General features: G+C 49.0%; 2 protein-coding genes across 2 annotated transcripts in view; one reads left to right on the top strand and one right to left on the bottom strand.

Moving 5' to 3' along the window:
- The first annotated feature begins 698 nt into the window (after positions 1-698).
- GOLPH3L (golgi phosphoprotein 3 like) lies at positions 699-7,920 on the top strand. The gene is made up of 5 exons (XM_026687956.2): positions 699-879; positions 2,200-2,408; positions 5,141-5,272; positions 5,373-5,487; positions 6,231-7,920. The coding sequence occupies exons 2-5, from the start codon at positions 2,226-2,228 to the stop codon at positions 6,656-6,658; spliced, it is 858 nt and encodes a 285-aa protein (XP_026543741.2). The 5' UTR covers positions 699-879; positions 2,200-2,225; the 3' UTR covers positions 6,659-7,920.
- A 5,281-nt stretch (positions 7,921-13,201) lies between these two features.
- LOC113425704 (hepatocyte nuclear factor 6-like) overlaps positions 13,202-27,523 on the bottom strand; it is a 30,644-nt gene continuing 16,322 nt past the window's right edge. Inside the window, exons 2-4 of the mRNA XM_026687952.2 lie at positions 25,682-25,718; positions 23,267-24,375; positions 13,202-13,652 (exon numbers count right to left, since the gene is read on the bottom strand). Of these exons, the coding sequence (XP_026543737.2) occupies positions 13,354-13,652; positions 23,267-24,224 (1,257 nt within the window). The 5' untranslated portion in view covers positions 24,225-24,375; positions 25,682-25,718 and the 3' untranslated portion in view covers positions 13,202-13,353. The remainder of the gene's footprint in view (positions 13,653-23,266; positions 24,376-25,681; positions 25,719-27,523) is intronic.

Genomic DNA, 27,523 nt, shown 5'->3' with positions numbered 1-27,523 from the left:
CTCCCCCACCCAGGCCTTTTTTCCCGCCTTTTTCTCCTCAGCTGCCAGGCGGTGAGTGGCTGCCTCCCCCCCTCAGACGGGCTCCCCTCTTGCGGCTAAGCCCGGGTGGAATCGGCGCCTGGTCTCCTTATCCATCTGGGAACCGTGAAGAAGATTGCCCCTGCAGCTGGAGGCTCCACTCCCAGCCCCCAGGCCTGCCCTTTCCTGGGCCAGGGTCTCCCTCTCAGGCGGGCCTCTGTGTGTGTGTGTGGGGGGGGAGACAAAGGGGTCTCCTCAGTCCCTTTTATGGGCCCTCCGGAGATGGGGGGGGGAAAGCCCCTTCAGAAACAGATGTTTGTTTGTTTATTGTGTTTATTCATGTTTTAAACTCCTTCACCTCAGGGGGAGCAGTCTACCCCCCTTTTTTTAAGCCCCCTCCGCCCCCCCCCAGATTTTCCCTCAGCCTTGTCGGCCAAGCCAAATAAAACCCCCACTCTCCGCACCCCCATTGGCCGCCGCGTCCGTCAATCAGGCGGGCTGGTTCCCTCCCCCCCATCCCGGACTATCCATCCTGCCCCCTTGGCAAGTTTGCGAGTAGCCCGCGGGGGAGGGAGGGAGGGAGAGAGAGGAAGCCCCGCCTCCCCGGCAGCCGATTGGTACTTTCCGCGGCTGCCGCCGCTCCCATTGGCCCTCGGCGCGACTACCGGGATACGTTTCCCGGGGACACCAGGAAGCGATGGGGGAGCCTTTTGGGCTTTTCTTCTCGCCTCCTTTCTTCCCGTAGGTGACCCAGGAAGTCAGTTGCGCTCGGCTTACCGGGGCTGCCGGCTGCCCCAAGAAGCGGAGAAGGGTGAGGAGGGAGGCTGAGCAGCGGCTGGGAAGACAGAGCCAGGAGTGCGGGTAAGGGTTGGTGCAAGTGGGGGGGAGCAGCAAAGCAGCCATAGATGGGGAGGGAGCACGGCTTCTTCCATTGGCAGGTACAGGTGGAAGTAGGCTCCCCCGCCTGTAAGGGGAGCGGCTTGCAAATGAGGAAGGTGTCGTGCAAAGGGGCTGGGGGCAGGCCCTACAGCCCCCCCCCGGGCGTTTGTGGTGTGGGGAAAGCCCAGGTCTCTATTTGGAGTATTCAAGCCCTTTTCCCTGGAGGGTTTGTTTCTCATGAAACCGGAGTTGGGGTGGCTTGTTTCTCCTTCCTGCCCCCACCCCCTAGAGGGTCACCTTTTAAACTGACATTTGCCCTGATGTATTTCCACCCGAGAGGCTCAGGAATACAGCAAAGCCATCTTTTCAAACCCTTTTCTGCCCTGTGGCTGCCACATATGCAGTTCCTCTTTCATCACAAGCAAACCTGATGCTGCCACGTTCCTGTTTGCTCAAGATTGGGCCCTCTTCCATGGACTAAGCGCTCCCTGAACGAGCCTTGGATGCTGCTGCCTATTTTGCCTTTCTTACAGATTTATCATAGCTTTATAAAAAATACATCTTTTTACGTTTGTTCTCAAAACCTTGCTGGGAAGAAAAGTGAGAGCCTTTGCATCAGGTTCTTTGGCAGAATGGTTACTCAATAAGGACTACGATGCTGTATAGTCCTTTCCAACTTTAACTTGCTGCCTCTACACGATGGTTGACATGTTATCCTTTCTGTGGTCAGCTTTTAGAAAAAGGAGGAGGAATAGTCTGTGGATTATATTGGTACCACAGCTCCCAGAATTCTCACTGACATAGGAATTCTGGGAACTCTGGTCCCAACACATCTGGATCCCATGGAAACCAGGCCTAGAACTTGCTTGCAAACCACCCTTGGTAAGGTAAAAAGCAAAACTTGTACGTTATTTTATAAAATGATTAGTCTGTTGTTTTCAAGTCCCTGTGATCCTTATTTGATACTTCAGTTACCTTGTGGTTGATTCATTAAATCATGATGGAGCAAATTGATTTAGATGAGCTGGGTTTTTTTTTTTTTTTGAAGGTTGTAGTGTTCACTCAGAAGGAACCGTGTCTTCTGAGCATGGGGTCTCTTCCTCACTTCCCCACAGAGAATGCGTTCTCGGTTGTGGGGATTGGGTCAGGTGTGTGGGGCAGGGCCCGTTGCCTATTAGGGAAGTTGCTATGGGGAGGTTGCCCGGGATTTGATGGGTTTCTTTACACAGGTCATTGAGAGGCTTGGCAGGTGAGCACAGGTGGCACAATCGGCGGCTGTTTACACAATTGCATTTCCGTTAGGCTAACCCACCCAGAGAAGAGAAGCCATGACAACGTTGATCCACCGAGGGAAACGTGTGGAAGTCGGGAGGCATGCAGACAAGCAGCTGGAGGCCGAAGAACATGCCGTGGTCAGCCAGACTTTGGGTGAAGAAGATCCCGGAGACTCCAAAGATATCCGTCTTACTCTCATGGAAGAGATCTTGCTTTTGGGTCTGAAAGACAAAGAGGTAGGATCACTCGCGTTGGGGGTCCTTTCCTATTTATAGGGATTCCTGCCGTTCTTAATCTGTGCCCTCTCTTTTCCCAGTAAGGCCTCTGACAATGTACAGAATTTAGATTTGGTTTGTGACCAACAAAAAGTACTCGGAAATGAGCCCAAGGGTGATACAATTTGGTAACAACTCTGCACAACTAAAACAAGTTTCCTAAACAAGCCAGCAGGGCTAAGAAAAACAACACGGCAGCATTGCAACATGATGTGAAGGGAGAGAGAAAAATTCAAGTTAAGTCAGAAAATTGAAATCCAGTGTCGGATTCTGCTTCCTGTTTGACTAAGGTCATCGAAGATTCAGTCGCGATTTTAACAGTGCTTGTACGAAGGAGTGGAGTTCATTATGATGGGTGGTTTGCATTTTAAACCAACAGTAAACTGATCCCTCTGGCATTTGATTTACCAGCAAACCAGTTTGCCAAGTTTTTTTCTTCTTTTTTTCTTTTTGCCAACACCAAGTCTCATAACTTTCCCCTAATTAGAAAAGTTTGATGGGGACTAAGGAGGGGTGTGGGAAAACAAAACTTCCCAAGCATCTCCTTGGGCATTGGTAATGTATTCTTGGCTTGGTCAGCCAACAATGTCACGTTAAGTCCTGAAATGTTAATTTAATGCCATTGGCAGGAGAAGAGACTTGATTCAGCTCTCAACAAACAGAACCTGATTTAATGAAAAACCAGGAAACAGCAGCCCATGCCAGCTTGGCTCTCTTCCTTCAGAGCGAGACAATAGGAACATTGGTGCCTGTATTTTGGCCAGTCAAGTATGTCTGCAGAAACTCCCGTAATTTTGGGCATCGCAGATAAGAGTGAGGAAATGATTCTCCCCAAGAGGCTGGAAGTTGCATTTGGAGGCTGTAACATAAGAAATCAGCATTTAACTTTGGTGTGTCGTGTACATAACTCCTTGCCCTTTTGGGACAACGTTTAAATTGTAGCGTCCTAATTCCAGCGGCACCTGTTCTGTGACTTTCGGGAGCTTCATTTCTTGCTCTTGCTCTGGGACGCTGGACCCACGCGGCAGGTTCGCTCAGGGAGAAACTGGTGCTGGCTTTCCTTGACTGGCATGGTCAGCCTTTGGGCCCCTACTAATAGGGTCCAGATGTAGCTTCCATCCTGGATTTCCTAACTTTGCAGACCTGGAAGCTAATCACGATAGACCGAATAGAAAAAAATACATTGCTGTGGGATTGTAAAAGAATGCCTGGCCTTTCTATTTTATTTTTTACAGTAGGGGATACCAAATTGCATCCCTAAGTAAAAGAATTGGTTGGATAAACACCTTTTTACTGTACTTTAAGGATGGTATTCCCAAAGCTTGTAGCCCGGATTCCCTTCTCCTGCTCGTAAAAAGGTGCAGCAGAATCCTCTATTGTGTCATTTTGACTGGCAGAAATCATAGACAGTAAAATTGTGTTTGGCTTTAAATGGAGTCAAAAGGAATCAAATTCAGATTTAGTTCAAAGACAAGCTAGAACCGCTTTCAATCTTAATAGAGCTGGAAGGGACCTTGGAGGTCTTCTAGCCCAACCCCCTGCTCAAGCAGGAGACCGTATACTCTTAGCGTTTGTTGCAATGGTGAAAGAAATGTCCCACTTCCTTTTCTTCTTATGATTTGTTCTCAGTCCTTTAGGAGAAAGAAGAGACGCAAAATGAGAGAAAGAAAAAAAAAAGTAGGAAAAACACAGATTAAACTGCCAAGAGATTTATAAGCATCATAAAACAATGAATTGAGTGCAGATTTTCGAAAGAGCGCTGAGTTCTACATGTTTAAATATTTTGGGTCATTTAAAAAACTACAGATGGTGGTTAAAATCCTATTTTTCCTCCATTACTTTCAGGAACTGTGTAACGATTTAATTGGATGTTGAGAAGGAAAGGAAAGTTGGTATTTTATGAGTATTTGCATATTTGAGAGGTTTGAGGTTGATGGTAATTTGTGTGTTTTAGACATACAGGAACTGTAAAACCTCTGTTTTTCTGTTTGTGTCCACATGTCAGGCAAATGTTCTCTGCTAGAATTATTTCCTGTATATATAACCACCCTATCTGTGCTGTCAGAGTTGGGAATATAATCTAAGGAAATATATTATTAACCTAGCTGGGCCTTTTAAAAAAAAGCAATTAATCACAGCTGGCATGCTTGGTTATTAGGCATCATTATAAAGTTTGTAGTCATTATCCTAATTGACTTATAATTATACACTCTAGGAATCGCCAGGCAAAAGAAAAAAAATGAACAGATTAGATACAATATGACTGATTTCCCCCCCCACACACACACACACTTGCCTGATGCAAGAATGCAGGTTGTAAAATATGACACTGAATTCAGCGTATCTAAGTGTCAAGGTTTAATACCTTGAATTAAAACTCAGCACTTACGGATACCGTCTTCCTACTCGGGGCCACATTTTCTGAAAATCTGAATTTTAATGATAGTTTTGCTGCTCTCTATTTTCCCACCCTTTTATCAAGAACTGGGGCCTTTTCCTCCTCACATTATGAAATGGATAACTAAGGGGGGACCTATGGCTGACATTTGTGTGTCAGGATGTATAAGAATTGGGCAAAATGTGCCTGTGGGTAGCGTCTGGTAGGACCAGGGTTGATTTGGGGTAAACCTGTGCGTGCACTTTAGGAGCTGCTGAGCTCCCTCCGTTGACTTCTGCTTTCCTCGGCCTCTCAGGGCTACACATCTTTCTGGAATGACTGCATTTCTTCGGGGCTGCGAGGGGGCATCCTTATTGAACTGGCCATGCGAGGGAGGGTACAGCTGGAGCCCCAGTCCATGAGGAAGAAACACCTGCTGGATCGAAAGGTAGGGTTAGGGTTAAAGCTTCCCTGCTGGCCCGCCCTCTTAAGGGCTGTGGTGCCTTCACCTCTTCAGCACACGGACCCTGTTTTCTCCTCCCACTCAGGTTGTCATCAAGTCGGATGCCCCAACGGGAGACGTGTTGCTTGACGAGACGCTCCGACATCTCAAGGCCACCGAGCCGGCTGAGACGGTGCAGACTTGGATTGAGTTGCTCACAGGTAAGAGAGATGGGACGACTGTGTGATGCGGCTGCTGTCCTCGCCTCTCGGATCGCAACTGTCGGTCCCTTGCAAAATGCTTGCAGTACGGAAACAGCTGTGCGGATGACCTCTTTCCCTGGGCCTGCCAGTGTCTGTGGTTGGGGTCATGCGTTGCAGTGAGCCTGGGTTGTGTGGGATCGGTCAAAACTGGCCAAAGCCGGTCAATTGTAACTCGTGCTTTCAAGCCACTACAACTCAGATTTAAAAAAAACAGACAGAAAATGCTGCACTTTATGGCTCACTGCAATGCACAGATTTGGACAGAAGGGAAACGAGCGAATTGTTAAATTGTTGAAGAAGCCGGCATTATCTGGGTTTAGAGAGGCATTCAACTACCGGTGTATAGACCATTGTCCCAAAATGGCAGTTATCGTCAACCCCAAAGGAAGAAATCAAATTCGCTTCTCCCAAGAGTGGAGATCTGGCGATCACAAACACTGAGTCAGCTTTTAATTTTGTCCAAAGTGCTGGGTGTAACTTTACCCAGAGGTAAACAGAGAATTGGTTTGTGGTGGATATAAATCCACATATTTTGGAGATGATCTTCAAAACCTAGGATTGAAGAGAATAAGGGATGGGGGAGTTTCAGGCTGGCCCGTCCAAAGCTGTTGGGGGCTTCCGTCATCATTTGCCCGCACTTTTGAACTTTTGGATCCTCAGGACAGACAACCGCGATTCCCACGGCTCCCCCTCCTTTGCAGGTGAAACCTGGAATCCCTTCAAGCTGCAGTACCAGCTGCGCAATGTCCGCGAGCGGATTGCCAAGAACCTGGTGGAGAAGGGCATCCTGACCACCGAGAAGCAGAACTTCCTCCTCTTCGACATGACCACCCACCCGGTCACCAACACCACGGAGAAGCAGCGGCTGGTGAAACGGCTTCAGGAGAGCCTCCTCGACAGGTGGGTCAACAACCCCCACCGCATGGACAGGAGGACTTTGGCGCTGCTGGTCCTGGCCCACGCCTCGGACGTCCTGGAGAACGTCTTTGCCAGCCTGGTGGATGAGAAGTACGATGTGGCGATGAATAGGTCCAAAGACCTGATGGATAGGGACCCCGAGGGGGAGGCCGCCAAGGCAGCGGGCACCGAGATGATCTGGGCCGTGTTGGCGGCCTTCAATAAATCCTAAATCCTCCTGGCGCATGAAGTGGTTCCGAGCGGCTTCGGCCCTTTTATCCTCCAGGAAGGAAGCCCGTGGCTTGGTGGTATCTTCCCACCTTCCTGGCCATGAGCTTTTGGTGACTGCGGCTTGCCAGGCCCACCATCGGCCTTGGAAGCTGGGCCTGGAGAGCTCAGTTCTGTTACAGCCCTGCCTTCACACACACACACACACACACACACACACACACTCACACCTTCGTCTAGGGATCTGGGGTCAGCCAAGAAGTTCGTGCATTTGCATCTGGATACCTGGTTGATTCCCCCCGAGATCCCCAAGTAAAAATGAAGGAGGGGCTGCACCTGGGACAAAAGGACAGTTCTTTATCTCTGCCCCCCCTTTGCTCTCACTTCCGATCCTCCTCTTTTTTGGCCATATGGAGGAGGGGGAGTTCATTTCAGTGGATGTGCTTGTTCCCCCTTTTAAACCTCAGGACCGCAACCTCATTTTTTTTGTCCTGCCAGGTTGCTCCTCCCCTCCCCCATCCAAGTTCCTTTGCTTTTTTTTTTTTTTCTTTCTTTTCCTTCTTGTGCTGTTCTTGTGTTTGCTGAATTACAGCACAAGTCTCTATGCAATCTCGCCTGTGTTTGGTTTCTGCTTTTTGAACATAAAGGCTGTGCAGAGAGTCCTGGCAACTTAAAAAGTGACACCCCAGGTTGTTTCCTCCTGGTCTAGCCGTTCAGATGCACGCCAGTTAGATTAAAGCGCATCGAATTTAAGCGTTCCACCCCGTATTGACGACCGCCGAACAAAACCAGAATACATTATACAAACTGGTTATAGGTTTGTCCTGGAAGGGGCTGGGATAAAAACCATTCTATTTTATTTGACTATCTTGTGAGACTTTTAAGAGGTCCGTTGGCCTTGGAGGGCCTGCTTTAGAGCCTGTTTTCAGAACCATGAGACCTAGAAGCCTGAAGCCGAATTTGAACGGAATTCCAGACCTACCACGTAAAATTGTCCCTTAATGCTTGTGGTTCTGCTCACAACTCAGTGTACTTTAGCTTAGTGCCTTACCATGTGTTCACGGCGGTGTGTTGAGGCTGCTTGAGCCCCTAGTTAGAACTGACCCTTCCAAGCTGCCCCAACACACAGTGGGGGCCTTGGCTTCTCGACATCCAGGGCGGAGCCTGCAAAGAGTTTCAGGGCCTTGAGAACCATGGTTTCTGTGGGTTTGTAGTCTCTAGAGGCTGTTGCCTTGTTATTAAACACTTTCCTTTCCTTCGAAAGTCGTGATTGTGTCTCCTGTAATTTTTCATTTATTTTTTTGGCGGTTAAGTTAGAAAATCGCAGGAGGTTTCTTAACGTACAAAACGGATGGATTTGAGACCCCGTAAGTAGATTTTAAAGCCCGCTGAACATTTCCTCCAATGTCGTAGATGGAGGAAGACATTTGGATTGGAAAATTCAGAAGGACCTTCGGGCTGGACGAGAAGAGTAAAAGGTTGCAGCCAGCTAGGTAAGTTGGTGAGAATCCCTACTAACGCGTAGAATTGGGCTACTGATTTTGGTGCCACAGAACACACTTGGCCTTCACACACACCTCCCAGGTAACCCCTTTGACTTCAGAATTTCCCTTTTAAAAAAGCGGAGTTACCCCCACTTTCCCATAACTCCCCCCACGTCCTCATGCATAAAGCAGAGAGCTCCGCTGTGCTTCTGTTTAAGGACGTTTACTTTGAATAACATTTCACCACAAACAGCTACAGGATGAGGTATTCAAGAAGAAAAAACTTTGGTATAAAATGTACAGCTTTCGATCCAACTTTTTTTGGTCTTTTCGTTTTCTTGTTTACAGGCAAAGGGGAAGAAAAAAAGACTTTGGTTTTTCTTTGTAAGTTAGCACAGTTGACAAACGAAGGAGAAACATTCAGTTCATTAATAGATAGTAATGCACTGCTTTGATTTTAAAAACAGGATGACCACTCAGCTTACACTGGCCAGGGAGTGGAGAGGAAGGGGAATGGATCCACTTTTGAATAACAGGGTAGTTTGTTTGTTTTTTAAATGGCCTTTTATTCCAGTGGTTCTCAACCTTCTCTTTGCCACCCCACCCCCCTTTAAATACCCTTTGTAGCCCCCACCCCCAAGACTTAAGATTTAATTCATAACATTTCTTCAAGCCTTGGTGGACTCCCTGTGATGACTTCATAACCCTCCCCCCAGGGTCCACGGACCACAGGTTGAGAACCACTCAAATTTATTTAGTATAAAATTTATACTATAGAAAAGTTTGTCTCTTTATCTCTGCCCATCAAGCTGTACATCAAGCACAGGAAGAATTATTTGATTTTAAAGCTGTCAACCTGATCTTAACAGGAAGGGGGGGAATAATGGAACATATTTTTGAGCTGCTATTGAGGTTCTGAATTTGGTAATATAAACGATTCCCGGTTCTGCTTAATGCTCCCTCCAAGCTGGACGGGTTTCTAGTTTTAAACTGTTTTTAAGAGGTTGAACAAGGTGGAACATGTCAGGGTTGACAGAAAAATGCCCAACCCAAGGAAATGTCTCTTACTGGCGTAAGTTCAAAACGTCATCGGGGCTTGGTCTGAGTCCAGGCATTGTAGACTTAATCGCAGGAGTTTTTAAACTTTTTTGTGCCTGTGACGTTGCAAAGCTTGGGATCCTGCAGAATGCACGGATTGTGTAACAAGCAAACAAAAAAAGAGCGATAAGGCAGCTGGTTCAGATTTGGGAATCGGATTTGAATGGCACGTACGTACTACATTGCTGTACTCCGAGGGCTGTTTGGTATCCCATGGATTCCTTGCAAAACTAGATTCGTCGGACTTTGGAACTAAATGTATAGAGTTTAGCAAACTCTTTTCTTAAAGCCACCTGTTAGCCTTCGTTGCCACACCTTGCCAAACAGGTGAGAGGCTGCCAGGTCTCATCCGCTATGGAGGTCACCAACAAGGATGTGTGTTTGAGGCAGGTTAAAAAAAAAAAAAATCTCCCAAGAGCTTAGCCAGTTGGCAAAAAGGTTGGCAAAAACTTGGTTCTTATGCACTCACCCCCCGCCTTATAAACTCTGAGATTTTAGGAGTAACCCATTTTTAAAAATACACTTTAAATACCAGGATAAGAAATAACACCTATTTTAAGGCATCCTCTTTCAATTTGAAAGTCGAGGCCAAATTGACGAGTGTTAATTATTCTCCCTGTTTGTTCAGACGTAGTTTACGAACCCCCAAATTCCTTGTGCTAAAGCAAATGCTAAGCTAAGATTTATATCCATGGTTTATTACACAAGCCTCCCTTGCCTGGTTTGCATAGAGATCAAGTCACCATGGATGTGTTCACACAGTCAAAAAGAAACCTCTTTGGGGTTTATCAACCCAGCCGAAGGGAGGCAAGAGCTGTTTTGTTTTTCCTCCTGTAATATTCTGGTTTCATTGGAATTTCGCTGATATTGGAGTTGTATTGGAGGAAATAGATGATTAAAATATGAGATTGTTCAAGCGAGCAACACTCCTGTGGTAATCTCACCCTAAGAGCTTTGAAAAGCGAGTGGGCTCCAATCAAATGTGTACTAGCCTTAGCTATTCATTTAGAAAATGCGCCAATTAGAAGCTGGCTTTTTACAGCTCTATTTTGTTTTTGGTTTTTTGGCCTGGTCACTTTACCTATGAACAGTATTTTCTCACGGTGAGTCACCTCCACTCCTCCTTTGGCAAAACTGTGCAAATGTAATGAATGCGGATTGCTGGTCGGCCGGTTGTCAGAAGCGAGGAGAGAACCACTATTATAAGGGGAAGAAACAAATCTCGGAAGAGCTGGGTTTTTTGAGACCTGGCCGGAGCGTTTAAAAAAAAGGAAACCAGAATATTTTTTTTAAAAAAACAACAGTGTCAGCTGTGAAGGAAGGAAGGAAGCCTATAAGGTGAAATAGGGTGTAACGTATAATTTTCTCCCCCCCTTCCGGTTCCATAAATTTCTGCTTGGAATTGGCAAACAATGCAGCAGCCCCCACTTTTTTTAAAAAAAAATCCTGTTTGCTCGTTTGGTGGCTCAGGGGCACGTTCAGAAAGGAACTTCTGTCCCTAAAGTGCATTATCTTAGCTTCCGCTGGGAACCCGATGGCCAGAGAGTGGGGTGGGGGCTGGGGGGGAAGCAGCTTGGGAAAAACTGGGGTTCAGGGTCTCTCCCCCCCCCCCCCCCCTCCTCCCCCCTTCCCCCTCCCCAGTGCCCTCTCTGTCCAGAGCAAGCTGAGCGTCCTGATGCAAACCAAGTACTTAGAGAAGCCATGCAGGAAATGAAAAATAGAGAAAACTATCTATTACGATACGCACCCACCCGTCCACGCACGCTCCAACACCGACGCACTCTCCCCGACACCCGTACCCACCCCGACCCCCACACCCACACATAAGAATTTGTTTGCAAAAGGAAAAACAAAACCATCTTTGGTATCTTTTGGTGCAAGAGACAAAGTGAGGTAGAATTTCTTTTTCTTTTTTTTCCGGTAATTTTGAGAACCTTTGGGACAAGGGGACACCCAGGAGGCATGGAGGGGGGGGGAGGAGGAAGAGGAAGAGGAGGAAGCAGCAGCAGCAGCCAGTGAGGCGGGAGAGGGAAGAAGGGGAGCCAAGGTGGTTCTGGTGCCCTCTGCATAGATGCCAGTGACTTTGACACTGATCAGGTAATAAAAGAAAGGCAGGTTTCCAAGGTGCGCAGAGAATAAATGTGCGCTTGTCCAGCCCTTGGCAGAGAAGAGAGACCGGAGAGGCTTCCCCAATCCACATTTTTCCATCTCCCCCAGGAACTGGGCTCCTCCTCCTCCATGCTCCTTAAGCCTGCTTGGCGATGCTCTCTGGACATTTTTGGGCAACCCCTGAATGCCTCCCTCTGACTCTTAGCCCCTCCAAAAAAAAAAAAAAAAAAAAACAACCCTCCCCAAGAGATGCCTTATAAAATTTAAAATGGCTTTTTGCCCAACTGCTGGGGGTGACAAACCTCTAGCAAAATAGTTACGGAAGGGCGTTTACAAACCCATGAGGTTTTGGCTGGTTTGACTAGGATGAAAGGGGTCCTGCCGGATCCTGGTTATTTTCTTTTGGAAAAATAATTCAGGAGAGACCCTCAAACACACCCCTCTTTCCCCTTGTACCTGTTGCAAGGCAGTCCCCCCCCCTCCCCCAACTAGCTGGAACAAGGACCAAGCCAAAATGGAAGAGGGGTGGGAATGTTGGGAGCCGGGTTATCCTAACGTAGAATCGAGAAGCAAGTTGCCATTTCGCCAAAGGTGATGCATCTTTGCTGAAGAGGCTGGATTTGGGGCAGTGGGCAGGTTCCCCACACAAGGGGCCTAATGTCTCCCCAGGGGTTGGGCCCTTCTGCCCCCAAAGCTTGGGAAGAAAGCAAGCGGAGGAGATCCAACTGGCGGTGGATCCCTCCAGAAATGCTCTCTGCGGCTTCCTTCGGCTCAGTCGTGGTTTTTCTCTCTTTCTCGAGCTGCACTCGGGAAGGGGACTGAGGCTGGCCAGGCCAGGGGGGAGAAGGGCAACAGCGAAGGGGGCGAGGGGGCACGAGAGGAAAGGATGGACGAGAGGAGACCTTTTAGGGCGAGATGGAGAAAGGGACCAGCAGGAAAAAGAGCCGAACTGCAGGGCCCTTTCAATACATTTAAAATAGAATGGAGGCTGGGGCCCGAACTGCCTTAAAAGAGGTGACTGGTCTTCTTTTCCATACCATGAAAAATTTCACCTGCTTTCCCCCCCACAAATTTAAGTGCAGCTCGTGGCGTGTAATTTTCATTTTCGTTTTCCTGGGTCGGTTGGCTGTCTCCATCCTGAATATTCCAACCCCCAAAAGGGCCACTTTGCTTCCTGACCCCTTTCAAAAAAAAGGTCCTGGAGGGGAGCCCTGAAATGAGTGTCTCCCCGAAGATGCTGGAGAAGGGAGGGGAGGTCAAGGAGGGGCAACCGGGGGGATATTCCGGATGCAAAATTATCCGGATGCAAAACTAGCCGTGCGCAGAGGACATTTGTGCTCATCTCGGATTGCTGTCTGCCCTGCAGTGGCTTAGAAAATAGACGCCGGAGGAGGAGGAGGAATCCTGGTTTAAAACTGGTTCTGCTTTGTCTAACTGGCTTGAGAGTGAGAGGGGGGTCTCTCCGTCATTAGCTTCATGCATTGAATTGGGAGGAGGGGGGAGATGGGGCCGAGCCCACCTGCGTTGGGTGGTACTCTTATTTTAGAAGGAAATGACTTGCTTGGGGATATCGGCCCCTTACTCCGAAGGGTAAGGGGTCTTCCTCCACGGTGGAAGGTAACCCCCGTTCTGGTCCTTCATCTCCCCCCCACCCACCTCCCCACTTCCCCCTGCTTTGAGCCACTAGATGGCGGTGCATCCTCGTTGGGGGACCCACACAGGACAGTTTGTAGAAGGAAACAAAAGGAACCCCAACTTCTTGGAGGCAGCAGCCTTGACCGTCCTTCTCAGGGTCCTCCAGGGAGTCCGGTTGAAGAAGAAGAAGGGGCTCACCTTCCCCTGGACAACCTCTCCCCCACCCCCCCAGGGCTAAAATTACAGGAGGGTGGTGACCCCAGAGCTGGATCCTTTGGCCCGCCCGGCTGAAGTGCTCATCTGTCTTCTGTCTTTGGTGCAAAGAGAGGGGGGAACGTCCGGCTTGTCCTCTCGGGAAGGGGGGGAGGGGGTGTCACGCTTTGGTGCAAGTGACCGCCGAGGACGGGGTGGAGCCGGCGGAGGGAGACCTCCCTTCCTCCATCCACTTGTCCAAGCTCCTCCGCCGGGCGTTCATGAAGAAGTTGCTAACGGTGGAGAGCTCCAGGCCCAGCTGTTGGGCGATGGTGATCTGAAGGTCCTTGGAAGGCCTCTGGTTCTCGTGGAAAATGGCGTGGAGGGTGCGGCGCTGGATGTCCGTGAAGACCAGGCGGTGGCGTTTGGGCACGTGGTTGCGGTCAACTTTGCTTTGGTCTTGCTCTTTTCTTTTGCAGGCTGGAGGGGAGAGAGACGGGCAGGTAGGAAGGACAAGAAGCCAGTTAGTCATGCAGCACGTAAAAAGAATAAATAAATAAATAGGAATTGCCCCCCTGGATGGCTGTTCAGCTTGGCAGAGGTTCAGCTCCCACCGCCGCCCTGCGCTCTCTCGCTACTATTCTCATTTGCTCTATCAGCGCCGGCCTTCTGGTAGACTGCCCCTCTCCAGGGAGGTTCTGTGGCACCCAGAGAAGCTCTTCTCTCCCAGCCTCCCCCCCCCCGTCTCCTTTCCACTGCTATCTAAACCGGTTAAGATCGAGGACAGGCAGGGGGGCCGCCTAGCTTAAAGCCTGAAATTGCAACCTGGTGCAGCCGGAGAGAAGATTTCCGCCTTATTATTGGGGGAGGGTGGGAATAAATTGACTGACCTCCAGTTAATTTCTGGAGGCAGGAAGGTGGAGTAGCTGGGTTTGGGGTCAGATGCAAAGCGTGTCCAGGTCTTTGTATAAAAAGAGCACTTTTGTTTTAAACTTGGGGAGTTTTCCCCTTTAGGCAGGTTTTTAGGACACCCCAAATTTCCTAGGCTGTGGGGTTGTCATTGCTGGCTGGCTGAAGTTTTGACTTTCCGGACCGAAAGATCTTGGCTGGTGTGGAAATACCTGAAGACCTTGGGGCCCCAGCGTTGTGGGCTCTTGGGGTGGACGGAGACACACAGGAGAGAGAAAAGGCCGTTCTCTCTCTCTTCCAAAACCTTGGATTTAGGCTGGGGGGGACACCATATAATTTATGATTTTATAGGCTGGGATGTGGTGAGAACAACCCTTGAGCCAACCCCAGGCTCTGTGCCCAAGCGCTGGGTGTGTGCACGCATGTGTGTGTGTGTGTGTGTTTTGCTTCCCTTCCCTTGGAATCAAAAATAAAAGTTTGCTCTTTAGCCCAAGGATGACCTTAAAGAACACAACGGCACCCACTCTCTGCTTTTATGCCTTTAATGGCAGGGAGGAGGAAGAGGGGAGCTCGGAATTTAATGCTAAATCAATAGCTCTGGTGACTGAAATCTTCTGTCTCCTTTTCTTGCCTCTTTCCAGCCCGCTGGCTCCTCGCCATCTTTTTCCCCAGCAAGAAATCCTGGTGGGCATCTGGGAGGCAGCCCGGCTTACATGGCAGGGCGACCCCGTCCTTCTCAGGACAGCCCCAAATTAGGCTTGGGGAGAAATACACTTTTTTTTAACCCGTCCACCACTCTCTCCCCCCCTCCAGCAGAATCTGCTTGAGATGATTGGGGAGCGGAGCCTTCTGATGTGCCAGCCGGCCCTCAAATGGATCCTGCCATCTTATCCAGGGAGCCATTTTTAACCCAGTTTGATCAGCCGGCATGCCGTGCCATGCTGGTGCCTTTTAGAAACCTGTTTGATGGGTTGGTTAAAAATAAATAAATCAGAATAGCAGCTTTCCGTTACGAAACGTTTTATTGGATGACTAGTGACTAGTTCTACCTTTTGAGAGCTTATTCAGAAGGAAAAGCAGATATTTTTTTCTCTCCAACTAACAAGTATGGCACTTAGTTGGATAAATGGCCCAGACCTTAATCTGTACCTTAATCTGACCTTAATCTGTGGAGATTCTCAGTCATCCAGACATAATTGTCCCAAAGTTGTTTTCTCAAGAAGCAACTGGACTTTCTGTTTTTTTTTTGTTTGAAGACCTTTCGCTTCTCATCCAAGAAGCTTCTTCAGGTTCTGACTGAATGGTGGAGAATGGATTGATATTCCTTGCAGTCATCTGGTCGTTGGCACTCTCTCTGAGAACCGTTGGAGATTTGCCTGTCCCCTCAGGGTCACCTGAATCCTGTCCTCTGGGGACCTCCAAGCGGCCTCAACAGCTCTCGGAGGGAGTCCCAATGACCAGATGACTGCAAGGAATATAAATCCTTTTGTTCGCCACCATTTGGTCAGAACTGAAGAAGCTTCTTGGATGAGAAGCAAAACGTGTTCAAAGAAAAACCAGAAAGTCCAGCTGCCTCTTGAAAAAACACCTTTGGGACTATATACCACACATTTTAAAATGTAACCTATAACTGATATATAATTTCCTGAATCCCCCAAACCTTGCAAAATTGACTACATATTTCTATTGTACACGTACCATAGTATTTATGTGCACTTTCTGAATAATATTATTACTGTTATCCCTGTGCTCTGGGCCTTATGCTACATAAACAATATATTTCATTAGATTTCCTAGCAAAAATTACTTGAACTCTGTATTTGGAGAGTAACTAAAAATGACAGGTAGCCACTTTTAAAACACTGCCTTCTAGGACGGGATTTGGAAAAAACTACTAACGTGAAATAATTGTGAACTATTAAGGGAAACAAAATTTAAACAGGGATTTTCTCATTTAGTTTTCCAAAAATAATTGCCAAGGAAGGTAACCGGCTTTTCTTTGGATGGTGAAAAGCCTTAATCGTATGAGTTTGCACAACAGGAGCAACCCAATTCAGAGCTTTGGATGGTGTGTGTGAATCCAGGTTGCGCCTGGACCACAATCAAAGTGCTTTCTAAAGCTTCAACCTGCCAAATTCGTGGACCAGCCCCTGAACAAATCTATAATTCTTTTTCTCATCTGTTGCCAAGCCTCGCAGGTTGACCATTCTTCTTGACAGGGGGGCAGACATCAACATCAAAATCACACACAGCTAGATAAGCCGTAGCTAGAGAATCACCTTTGTGCATTGCAGCATTCAAACAGGAGGTGATTGTTGTTGGGTTGTGGTGCCCCCCCCACCCCCACCCCCGCAAACCTAGATAGTTTTAAAGGGCCAGTTTTATAATAGGCATCAGTGGGAACGTTTTTTTGAAAGTTTAAACTTTCTACTCCAAAGAATGAAGGATGTTGAAGTAAACCTGGAAATCTGCATCCAAGGTCAAGGAGGCTGACCTTCTGATTGTGAAACCGTGTATTTCACAATCGCAAACCTGCTTGCGGTCTGGAAGTCTGAATTGGCCCTTTGCTCCACAATTGCTTTTGAAGCGCTGGGATAAGAAACGGGACTTTTTGGTGTTGGCCCCTAGATTTTTAGAAATTCTCTCTTCCTGTGAGCTCTCTCTTTTCCTACCTTTTAAACTTCTGGGCTAATTTTGCACTTTTAATGTAGTTATTGCCTTGTGGTTTTTTTTTTTTTTTAAGCATCCTGATTGCTAGTGATTATTTTTCATATACATAGCTACACGCCTATGGCCCCATATAAATAGATAAATGGCTTTTTCTGTTTTCTTCAAGCGACTTTGGTTACTTTCCGTTGCAAAATTTGGGGTGCATGGAACCCAAGAGACGTCTAATAAACGGTGGTTTTAATTGCCTTAACGGTGGGCAGGAAACCTCCCCGAGCATAGCCCAACCCTGGAAGGAAGCGGAAAAGGGACAGAAAAATGCCGATTTTTACAAGGAAGAGCCACAATCTGTCTGCCCTGGGGATTTTTTTCTCTCCCCAAATTCTGATCTCTGCTCCTGTCTTGTGGCCGTGAAACGTGACAAGCTTGTTTTGCTCTTCAGCTCTTCCCAAGCAGACCTCCCCCCACCCACCCCGCACACACACACACACACACACACGCTGCCTTTGCTACGCTGCTGTGGCTGCAGGCTGATAGAAAATATTGATCAGATCCCAACTATATGGCTGCAAAGAACAGCCAGTTTCGCATTAACCCTTTGCAGGGCGGGATTGATGGCGGGCCGATGCTCAGGAGAAGGGAGGGAAGGGCAAGAAAGGGGAGACTCCCCCCTTCAGCTGCAGAAATTGGGGTTCAACTCCCCCCAAATCTCTGGGCTTTGCTCTTTTGAATGCATTATGGGTGTCCTTTCTATCTTAGAGTCATCCGATTGAGTGTATCCCTCAATCGGCCTGGGCACCGATGGAAGAGACAATTGCAGAAAAGATAGAAATCTCAGCTAGCTCGAAACAGAAAGTCCCCCATCATCAGGTTTTTCCTCTACTTCAGAGCTTACCTAAAATCTGGTAAATTATGCATTAGGATTTTTCTCGCAGTGTTAAGCCAAAAGGCTCCGCTAGGAAATTCTCCCACTGTGAATTTAGCGATCGCTTGGGCCGGTCTCTGGCCTTGTGCCTTGAAACCGGGGAAGATGCGTTGAGTCACCAGCCCTTAAAAATCGAGGCATCTTCCGTTTATTATTGGTTTAGACTCATCTGAGTCTCCTGGCTTAGTTTTAACTAGAATTAGATTTGGGTCCTCTCATTCAGTAGAGGCTTCGTGCTTATTTGTGGAATGGAAACAGAACTGGATTCTGAATGAAAGAACAACAGCAAAAAAAAATCACCTGTAAATCTTCACGCATCTTATCTCCAGCTCAGTTGTTCTATTTTTTTTATTTTAAATATCCAGGAACGTCCTTCCTCTCTTCCCCAGTATAGTTTATTCCTTTGTTTTAAAATAAGTTTTTCCAGATAAATGAAGTTCCCTAGATAATCTTCCCTTTTAGGCAGAATCACGTCCACTTTTGGCTACGTCCTGTGGCGGCAGCAGTCGAGGGCGATGAAATAGAAAAACGACTTGCTTGTTTGCGCTATATATATATATATATATATATATATATATATATATATATATATGAATAAATATATTCTTAAATATATATTTTACAAGCAAGAATTGGGTCAGGTGCTGCAATTTGGGAATTTAAGCTGGTCAGCTGCTTCCCCCCCCCTTTGTGGGTCTGGGGGGGTAAACGGGGGGGGGGGGGGCAGGATCAGAGCCAAGAAGGGCACTGTGGGGCCAATTGAAACCTCCTATTTCCCCCCCTCCGCCCACAAAAAAAAAATCGATGTTCTGTTTGACACAGAAAGCCCAAGGGAATTCGGGGGAGTTGACCGTCGGGTAGCTGGTGGCTGGTTGTGCCTGAGAAAAATCAATGATGCTCTTACACGAAGATCCTCCCGTAGGTTGAGAGGGACGTCTGGAAGAGGAAGGGAGGGGGGGGATTCTTCCCTTCCTTCCACTTCCTCCCCCCACTTTCACATTGTCAGGGAGAGGGGAACAAAAGAAATCTCTCCAAACGGAAAGGGTCCGTCTTCCGCAGGGCAATTTCCATCCTCCGAGTCCAAGTTGGCTTCTGGCTGACCCGTGGCCAAGGGGGTGGGGGGCACCTTGACTTCATGGCCGCTTTGCCCATTTGCAGCTTGGTTGAGAAGATCACCCTTGGGCCTGGATGAGCCCTGGTGGGCCTGTAGCAGAGTATTTCCCCCCCCCACCCCCAATTAATTTCATTAATGACGCTCTTTAGCCTCCCTGCCCTTCGGTTACGACCCCACCTTTTCATCCCGGAAATTTTAAAGCCCCCTCCCCGTAGAACTGGACAGCATAAATTAAGCTCCTGTCATCCCCCAACTCATCAGCCCAAATGCAAGGCCCTTTTCTCGGAAAGCAAAGCCCGATCCAAATCGCGGCAAAACCTCCGTAGCCATCGCTGGTTTTAATTTCAGGAGTCGATTTGAGCCATTTTAATCCCCACAAGGTGACCTTCCCAGGCTCTGCTTTTTCACCCCCAGAGGCTCTCTTTGGGGTTTAAGGGGCTAGCAATCATTAAAAATGGAAGCCAGCGGTTTTTAGGAGAGACTCATTAACATTTTACATTTTATTTATTCATTCGTTCATTCGTTTATTTGTCAAACATGTACAGGGTTTTACGTTCAGTCCGGTGGGCCTGTTTGGAAGTGGTCCCTGAGCTAAACAGGCTCAGGTTTTCTTGCAATATTTTGTGTGGATACCTAACAAGTATGGGGGTTTCCCCCCCACCTCTCAGATTCAAGGTTTTTGGAATAGAAAACCAGCCATGCTTGTTCTAAATCTTCTCCTTCGTTTACGCTATCCATTTCGAGAGTCAATTGAGCCTGAAGCACGAAGCTTCCCCCTTTTTCATACCGGGAACTCAAAAATAGACCCTAGACAACTTCTCTCGGAAGGAAGACAGTTTAACATAAGTGCACAACTCCCTGGATCACGGTGCAGCTGGACCCAGGTTAAAAGCATCGCGTTTCTGGCTTGCGCCAGAGGGTGATCCTTCAGGGATGGTTTGGAAGCTGGAAATGAATTGCTCGCGGTCGGTCCCCAGCCTTAGAGGAGGCCAAAGGGAGGGGGGAAAAAAAAGCTGGAATGGACATTTTATATAAAAAGCAAATGTAACTTGCATGGGCTTGTCGGGTGTGTGTGTGTGTGTGTGGAGAGAAAATAGGCTCAAATATAGCTACAAGCGCTAGCGTTTTAAAACCCCGACGGAAGTTTTGCAGGGTGAGAAATGTGCAGTTTCTGAAGCGATTTGTTTGGCTTAAAAACAGGAAAAAAGGCTGTTTTGGTTTGCTCACAGTTAGCCAAAGGATGCTATGACTTTAAAGTGAATTTGGAAATAGATGCTGCAAAGAAGTGAATTTTTTTGGGGGGTGGGTGGGAGCAGTGTGGCTTATTCAGGAAATGGACTAATATGCTGAAAAAGCATCTTAGGCCATTTCTTTTTCAGGAAAAGCAAGAGAGTCTAAGATTAAAGCATTTGTCATCCGAAGCCGGCTCATTGAATCCAGTGGGTCTCCTCCCAGCTCAGCCCGCGAGGAGATTCCCCTGAGATCGATTCCTGCCGGGTCACACAACTTCACCTCTTGAATTAGGGAGGTGGGATTTCATTGCTTTTTCTAGCCAGTTTCGATGGGATTCATGAAAAGGAAATCTCCTCCAAGCGGGGGGCCTTGGAACTCCCTGCTGCATGAAAGTGGGCAGGATGGTGATCTAGTGGGTCCACCTGCCCGAATAGATCAGGGTGCAGGCGGATCCTCTAATTTTATTCCAGGACACGTGACGTGGTCTCTGGAAAGACCCCCCCCCCCCGGTGTAGCCTAGACTCAGGGAAACTTAATGGGGGAAAAGCATGGAGAAGAAGACAAGCAGGGGGTTGGTCTAGAAGACCTCCAAGGTCCTTTCCAACTCCGTTATCTTTCAGATCAGTTTTCTCCACCGTGGCCACTTTTAAGATGGGTGGACTTTAACTCCCAGAATTCCCTCTTCAGCACGGAATTCTGGGAGCTCAAGTTCAAATGTGCTCTTGGATGTAAGACTAACCCTAACTTGGCTTCTTCTGCTGGCTGTAAAACAATATTTCATTTTCCCTCCAATTTCCCCCCCCTAAATTTCATTTTGCAGGAACGTATTAGAGATCTCTGTTTTTGTAATTCCTCATTAGAGCAGAATTGGTCCTTGGTCAGTCAAAGTAACATCTCTTTCCCTGATTTAGAAAGTTAAAGTACCTGACCCAGAGGGTAGGCTAAATTTTGCCAACGAACATCCGAATAATATTTCACAGCCTCAGCTTTTCCCTTCTTATCCCAGTTAAATATTGTCCTTTAAAAACCCTGGGGAGAAGCTTAAAACCCAACAGCCTCCATCATTAGCAACACACACACAGAGACACACACACACAAAATTCCAAATATTGCTATTGAACCAAATATCTTTGCAACACAGACCATGTTTTTTTCTGAAAAACAACAAAAGAAATGCCGAAGAAACATTCAGACGGGGTGGAAAAGGATGGGTTTAAGGGAGGATATTTTGGTCGACACTAAGGAAAATAGATTGTGGAACAAGACAAGGAAAACCCAAGTAGACACATCTATAAATAACTCCTAGGAAGATGCTTTTCGCAGACCTGCGTTAGCAGATACTTCTCTATTTCAAAAACCCCAATCAATCGAGAGCCATATAATTTGAGCATAAGGCACCCAGGGAAAGGATTCCACAAGATTTAACCATTTCAAGAAATTATCTTAAAGCCTCCTTTCCTTTAGTTTTTTTAACAAAATTCACTTTTCAAACGTACAAAATCACAAATCTTCCCTTCTCCCTCTGTTTTCCCACGAAGGACCCCGTGTTTGTTAGTGAAGGAGGGTTGGGGGGACTGTTTTACATCGGCCCTGCAGAGATGCTGGAATGGGGGCAGGGTGAGGGAGACCCCCGTTTTTATTTTTGGCCAGCTTGCAAAAAAGAGAAAGAAAGAAAAGAAAGAGAGAGATAGATAGAGGGAGAGAAGAACAGAAGGAAGGAAAGGAAAGAAAGAAAGAAAAAAGAGGGAGAGACAGATAGACAGAGGGAAAGAAGGAGGGAAGGAGAGAAGGAAGAGAGAGAGAAAGAAAAGAAGGAAAGAAAGAAGAAGGAAGGAAAGGAAGGAAGGAAAGAAAAAAGGGAGAGAAGGAGGGAAGGAAGAAAAGGAAGAAAAGAAAAAGGAAGGAAGATAAGGAAGGAAAGAAAAAAGGGAGAGAAGGAGGGAAGGAAGAGAAGAAGAAAGAAAGAAAAGAAGGAAGGAAAGAAAGAAGGAAAGAGAGAAAAGGCCTTGCATGCGCCCATGAAGAGCTGGGTTAAGCTGAGCCTGAGCGTGGTGGGCCTTCTCTGGGTGTGAAGTGGGTGACCTGGAGATGCTAAGAAGGCAGAAGATGGTTCTCCAAAGGCAGGAAGACGCTGCTGCATGTGTGAATGCGAAGGCAGGGAAAGGAAGGCTAGCAGCGTCTTCTACCCCTCCGAGCTCAAAAGCACCAAGGATGGAGCAGCCCCCTCCCCTTCCGCCAGGGTGGACCATCCTTGGCGCTCCACAAGGGGAATCTTTGGACCCGGGACCGGGGGTCCAAGACGCTGCGTGTCGGGATGGGGGCTCAAGGGAAGTTGTGTTGTGTTTCTGGCTTTGCAGGACATTTTCTCCCTGACCTTGATCGATGGGAGGGGGGGAGGGGGCTTGTCGGAGGTTGTGGTGAGCTGGCCGTGCGCAGGAGGGGCCCGCAGGAGGGGAGGGCGGGTTGGAGATCAGCCCACCCCATTATTGACTTCTTCGGGGAGCTTGTCCCGCGACCCACAAGGTTGTGGAGAGGACGAAACTGGGTTAGGCCTTGGAGGGGACGTTGGCCTAGATTTTATCCCCGATGCACTCATGCTAGCCGACCGAATGTTGAGTATTGATCGGAGGCTGGAGGGAAACCAGATTGGGCTTTAGGTAAACCCCCTGACCCGCTTAACGGGGAGGGCTTCAGAAATGCTCCCCGGGGCCCCCAATCCTTTGTGTGTGACCTTCAACGGTTCATTTAGCGACCATTTGAAGTCCCAACGGCGCTGGGAAAAACGGGACTTAGGGCCTGGCCTCACCCTGATGGCCGTGGCGGCCATCCCCGCGGTCGCGTGATCAACCCTCAGAAGCTTGGCGACTGACTCCCACTTATGACGGTCGCGGCGATCCCCTTTCGTGACCTCCTGGCTCACTTAACAACCCCTGTACCAACTTCACAACGGCGGCGATTCCCTTCACGACGGTGGCAAGAGAGGTCGTAACGCGGGGCAAAGCTCCCTTGACGGGTGTCTCACTGAGCAGCGGAAACCTTGGGCTCCATTGGGGCCAGAACGCGAGGACTGCAAGTTCCCCACGTTCCCTAGGCCGAGGTGGTCTACTCGGAGGTCAGCCTCGGGGCCTCCAGGGAAGGGGCTCCAGATCGGAGGGTCCCCAGAGGTCCTCCTTGGCCCCTGACCTTCCTGGCCTGGCGGCTACCTCCTCCGCCCTCTGGATCCCAGCTATGGAAATATTATCTTACCTTCTAACCTTAAAGCTGCCATTCTCTGAAATTCGGGCTCTTGCAGCCACCTCCACATCCTCTTAAAGGTCTCCCGGCCGGACTTCAGTTTGCTCCAGGGCTTGGGGTTCCTCAGGAGGTCAGACAGGGTCCCCTGGGACCGGCAGAGGACCCGCTCCGCGAAGATGGCTTGGGGGATGCTGTACCGCTTGAGCTCGGCGATGATGCGCTGGGCCACCTCCTTGGTGTTGATCTCCTCCAGCTGGCTGGAGAGGACCGTGGTCTGGCTGGCGATGGGCGGGTTGGGCCGAGCGTTCATCTCTGGCCGCGGGTGGCCGTAGCCGCCTTGGCTCATGGGGTTGGGAGACGCCATGGTGGAGTTCTGGGTGGGAGACATCTCCCTCTGGAAGTGCTGGTCCATCCGGCCAAACATGGCGGCCGAGTGGCCTTCAAAGCCGTTGCCCAGCACCATCTTCTCGTTGGCCAGAGGAGCCACGGAGTGTCCTGCGTAATTGTGCATGGGGACCAGCTGCGGACTGGACAGCGAGGACAAGCCCTGGCCCATGCCCAGGTCCTTGTGGTGGTAGGGGCTGTAAAAATGCCCGCCGGCGCCCAGCCCTCGGTCTTCCCTCATGAGGGTGAAGCTGCCGATGACGTTACCCATGGGTAGGCATTGGTGGTGGTGGTGATGGTGGTGGTTCTGGTGGTGGAACTTCTCGTGGAGGGGCTGCAAAGGGGTCAGCGTGGTGTAGCTGCTCCCCGAGCCAGAGGTGGGCGAGTCCCCGCCGAAGCCAAGCCCGGGGTGCAGGGTGGTGGCCAAGGGGTGCTCGGCCCGGTGGCAGTCGCCTCCTTCTAGCACCGAGGCCACCAAAGAGGACCTCTGCAGCGCCGAGTGAAGGGGACACGCCTCGCCGGGCATGAAGTCTTGCTCTGGGACGGCCATCTCCCCCACATTCTCCAAGCTCAAGGGGACGTTCATGGTTCCCCCTCCTAGGCTGTCATCCTCCCGGTGGGGCAGCCCAGCAGCCTTAATGGCGGTTAGACGTTGAGTGGGTGGAGGAAGAAGAGGCTGAGATGGAGAAGGTGCCGGTCCGGATGGGAAGCTGATCCGCCTCGAGTTCCCTGGGGGGCTTTGGGGACAAAGGGAGAGAGATAAGAAAGAGAGAAAGACACCCAATCCTCCCCCTCCTCCTTTTCCTCCTTTTCTTCCTCCTCCTCCTCCTCCTCTCCTTCTCCTCCTCCTCCTCTTCCTTCTCCTGTCCTTCTCTTCATCCTCCTCCTTCTCCTTCTCTCCTCCTCCTCCTCCTCCTCTCCTTCTCCTCCTTCTCCTCCTTCTCTTCTCTCCTCCTCTCCTCCTTCTCTTCCTTCTCCTCTTCCTCCTCCTCCTCCTTCTCTTCTCCTCCTCCTCTCCTTCTCTCCTCCTCCTCCTTTTCCTTCTCTCCTTCTCCTCCTTTTCCTTCTCTCCTTCTCTCCTCCTTCTCCTCCTTCTCTTTCTCTCCTCCTCCTCCTCCTCTCCTTCCTTCCCTTCTCTCCTCCTTCTCTTTCTCTCCTCCTCCTCTCCTCTCCTTCTCCTCCTTTTCCTTCTCTCCTTCTCCTCCTCCTCTTCCTCAACCTCCTCTCCCCTTCTTCTCTCCTCCTTCTCCTCCTCCTCCTCCTTCTCCTTTTCCTTCTCTCCTTCTCTCCTCCTTCTCCTCCTTCTCTTTCTCTCCTCCTCCTCCTCCTCTCCTTCCCCTTCTCTCCTCCTTCTCTTTCTCTCCTCCTCCTCTCCTCTCCTTCTCCTCCTTTTCCTTCTCTCCTTCTCCTCCTCCTCTTCCTCAACCTCCTCTCCCCTTCTTCTCTCCTCCTTCTCCTCCTCCTCTCCTCCTCCTTTTCCTTCTCTCCTTCTCCTTCTCCTCCTCTTCCTCAACCTCCTTCTCCTTCTTCTCTCCTCCTTCTCTCCTCTCCTTCTCCTCTTCCTCAACCTCCTTCTCCCCTTCTCCTCTCCTCCTCCTCCTCCTCCTCCTCCTCCTCCTCCTCCTCCTCCTCCTCCTCCTCCTCCTCCTCCTCCTCCTCCTCCTCCTCCTCCTCCTCCTCCTTTCATGCATTGAAATTTCACCCAGCCAAATTAAAGGTGCATTTGTGCCAAACTTCCCTTGGTGCAAATGCCCTCGTCAAACAGGGAAACCTCTAAAATATCACACACACCCTCCTTCCCCAAATCCAGTGGGCTCCAAAGACTCCTTGACCCTGCCCCTCAACCCCCTCGGGCTCCCCTCCCCTCCCTTGCCAGCGAAATATCCCCTCCCCAGGTTAGGCGTGGAAACCTTAAAGAGAGAGGCGAGCAAGGTTGCTCTTTTCCCTGCCAAAGTCCAAACAGTTTCCCCCTGGCTCACAGACCACAAATTCCCCACCCACCCCAAAAAAAGAAAGAAAGAAAAAAAAAGAAAGGCAGCTTACCTATTGTTGCATGTTATCCTTTGAGAGGCACGTAGGACTGTTGGATGAGAGAGAGAGGGAGAAAGAAAGAAAGAAAGAAAGAAAAAGAGAAGAAGAAAGATTATTTCGACCCTCCGGCACCAAAGCAAGCCGTAGCCTCTGTCTCTTCCACCTGCCTCACCGGCGGCTCGCAGGGATGGCTTTGAGGAAGGGACGAAGGAGACCAACCCAAACTCCTTCCCTGGGGGGCCAGAGCGGAGCACAAAGCAGCTTCTCCCCCTCTCCCAGCCCCCAAAACAGTCCCACTTCGGAGATCTTCCCACCACGAAGAGTAGCAGTGTCTTGGGGGGGGGGGGGCTTTTGGCAAGCCTCAATTCATTGCCTCTTCCTCCCTCCTCCTGCTGCTCCTGCTCCTGCTGCTGATGTCCATTTCATTTTGATTTCTTGAAGTCCGTCCAGCTTGAACTAACCTCCTCTTTGTGTGTGTGTGTGCGTGTGCCAGTGGGTCAGTCTCAGCCTTCTTTTTTTTTTTTCCTCCTGTGGGTCTCCGGTCCAGCCTTCCTCCTCCCTCCTTCCCCAACCTCGCTTCTTCCAAGCCCTAAAGGCACTGGTATCGATTCTACCAGCCGAAACCCTTTGCTCGCCTGCCTTTTTCCACGTCACCAGCCTAAAAAATATGCCGGATTTGCAATCAGGAGCCAATTGGATTTAACCCAGTCGGGCCTGGAGCCGGGGGTGGGTGGGTGGGAAAGGCACAAGGGGCCCAGGGCACGGCGGGGGTGGGATGGGGAGGGGTGGGGGGGAGCAAGCAGGCTGCAAGGAAAGACCCTTTTTAGAAACGCCACGAGGGATCGATCGTCCCTCTGGATTTGCCTTGGAAGATTCCTCGGCTGATCCGAAACAGGACGCTGGTGTTAAAAAGCCCAAAAGGTTCTTAATTGAGTGTGCTTGGGGGGTCTTTGTAGCAGAGAAGGCAGAGACGAACAGTGGATTTGGATGAGTGGATTTCCATCCATCCGTCCAGACTCGCTTGGCCGTTGTCGTCTTTAAAGCTATACCTGTGGGATCACCTCGTGGTCTCCCATCCAGGCAGTCACCCAATTTAGCTTTATTTTTTTTTCAACCTGTCTTGGCCTGGAGGGGTGTTTGCCTGTCTAATCCCAATTTCAATGTTAGGTTGTCCTGAACCATCGTTGCCTTCGGAATTGGCTGCGGTGACTAACCGTCGTCAGTTAGTTATATCCCGATGAACCGCTCCACTTTTTAAATTCTGAATTTCATTTATTATGAGACTTGCAGGGGCAGAGAAGGCAAAATAGATTTCTCCATCGGTCTCCTTCCAGGGAAGGGAACAATGGGCACTGAATGAGGTTTGGGGAGGCGGGGGAGAAGGAAAAATCAAAGGCTTTAAAAAAGAAGAACCCGCCAATATTGATTTCATTTCTCAAGATTCTGTAGTAATTTATTTTCCTTCCCTGGTTTTTATTTATTTATTTACGGGCCATTCACCTGCGTCCCGGCCTGGGTTTTGTTTGTACAGGAGCTTGGGGGGAAATATATATTTAAATTTTCTCCATGTGGAAAATTTGCATTGTTTGGTTGGGATGAAGATGATCTTTGGGAATGACGCGTCGAGAGACAAAGAATTCAAGATTTCCCAGACAGGAAAGACAATCTGCTGAAAGGAAAATCTGACATCTTGTTACTTCAGTTTCTACTCAAAATTACTACTTCATAATTTCATGCTGATGATGTTTGCAAGGGATAAAAAAAGTCCTTTTTCTGAGGACTTCTTTGCTATGGCACTCCACAAAATCCTTGCAAATACCTTAACAAGGAATATATTGCCCGCCAATGTTACCA

This window comes from Notechis scutatus, chromosome 14 (genome assembly GCF_049901735.1).
Source record: "Notechis scutatus isolate UNSWTSFEM ecotype Mainland chromosome 14, rNotScu1.2, whole genome shotgun sequence".
Classification (NCBI taxonomy): domain Eukaryota; kingdom Metazoa; phylum Chordata; class Lepidosauria; order Squamata; family Elapidae; genus Notechis; species Notechis scutatus.
The sequence above is the reverse complement of the archived record's forward strand: the minus strand, read 5'-3'. Positions and strand labels throughout refer to the sequence as shown.

What these genes read in the sequence shown, in the direction of transcription:
- GOLPH3L (XM_026687956.2), top strand. Translation starts at nt 2,226, where the DNA reads ATGACAACGTTGATCCACCGAGGGAAACGTGTGGAAGTCGGGAGGCAT. An exon ending in TGGGTCTGAAAGACAAAGAG is followed by an intron (nt 2,409 to 5,140) that starts GTAGGATCACTC and finishes TCGGCCTCTCAG; the next exon opens with GGCTACACATCTTTCTGGAA. An exon ending in TTGGATTGAGTTGCTCACAG is followed by an intron (nt 5,488 to 6,230) that starts GTAAGAGAGATG and finishes CCTCCTTTGCAG; the next exon opens with GTGAAACCTGGAATCCCTTC.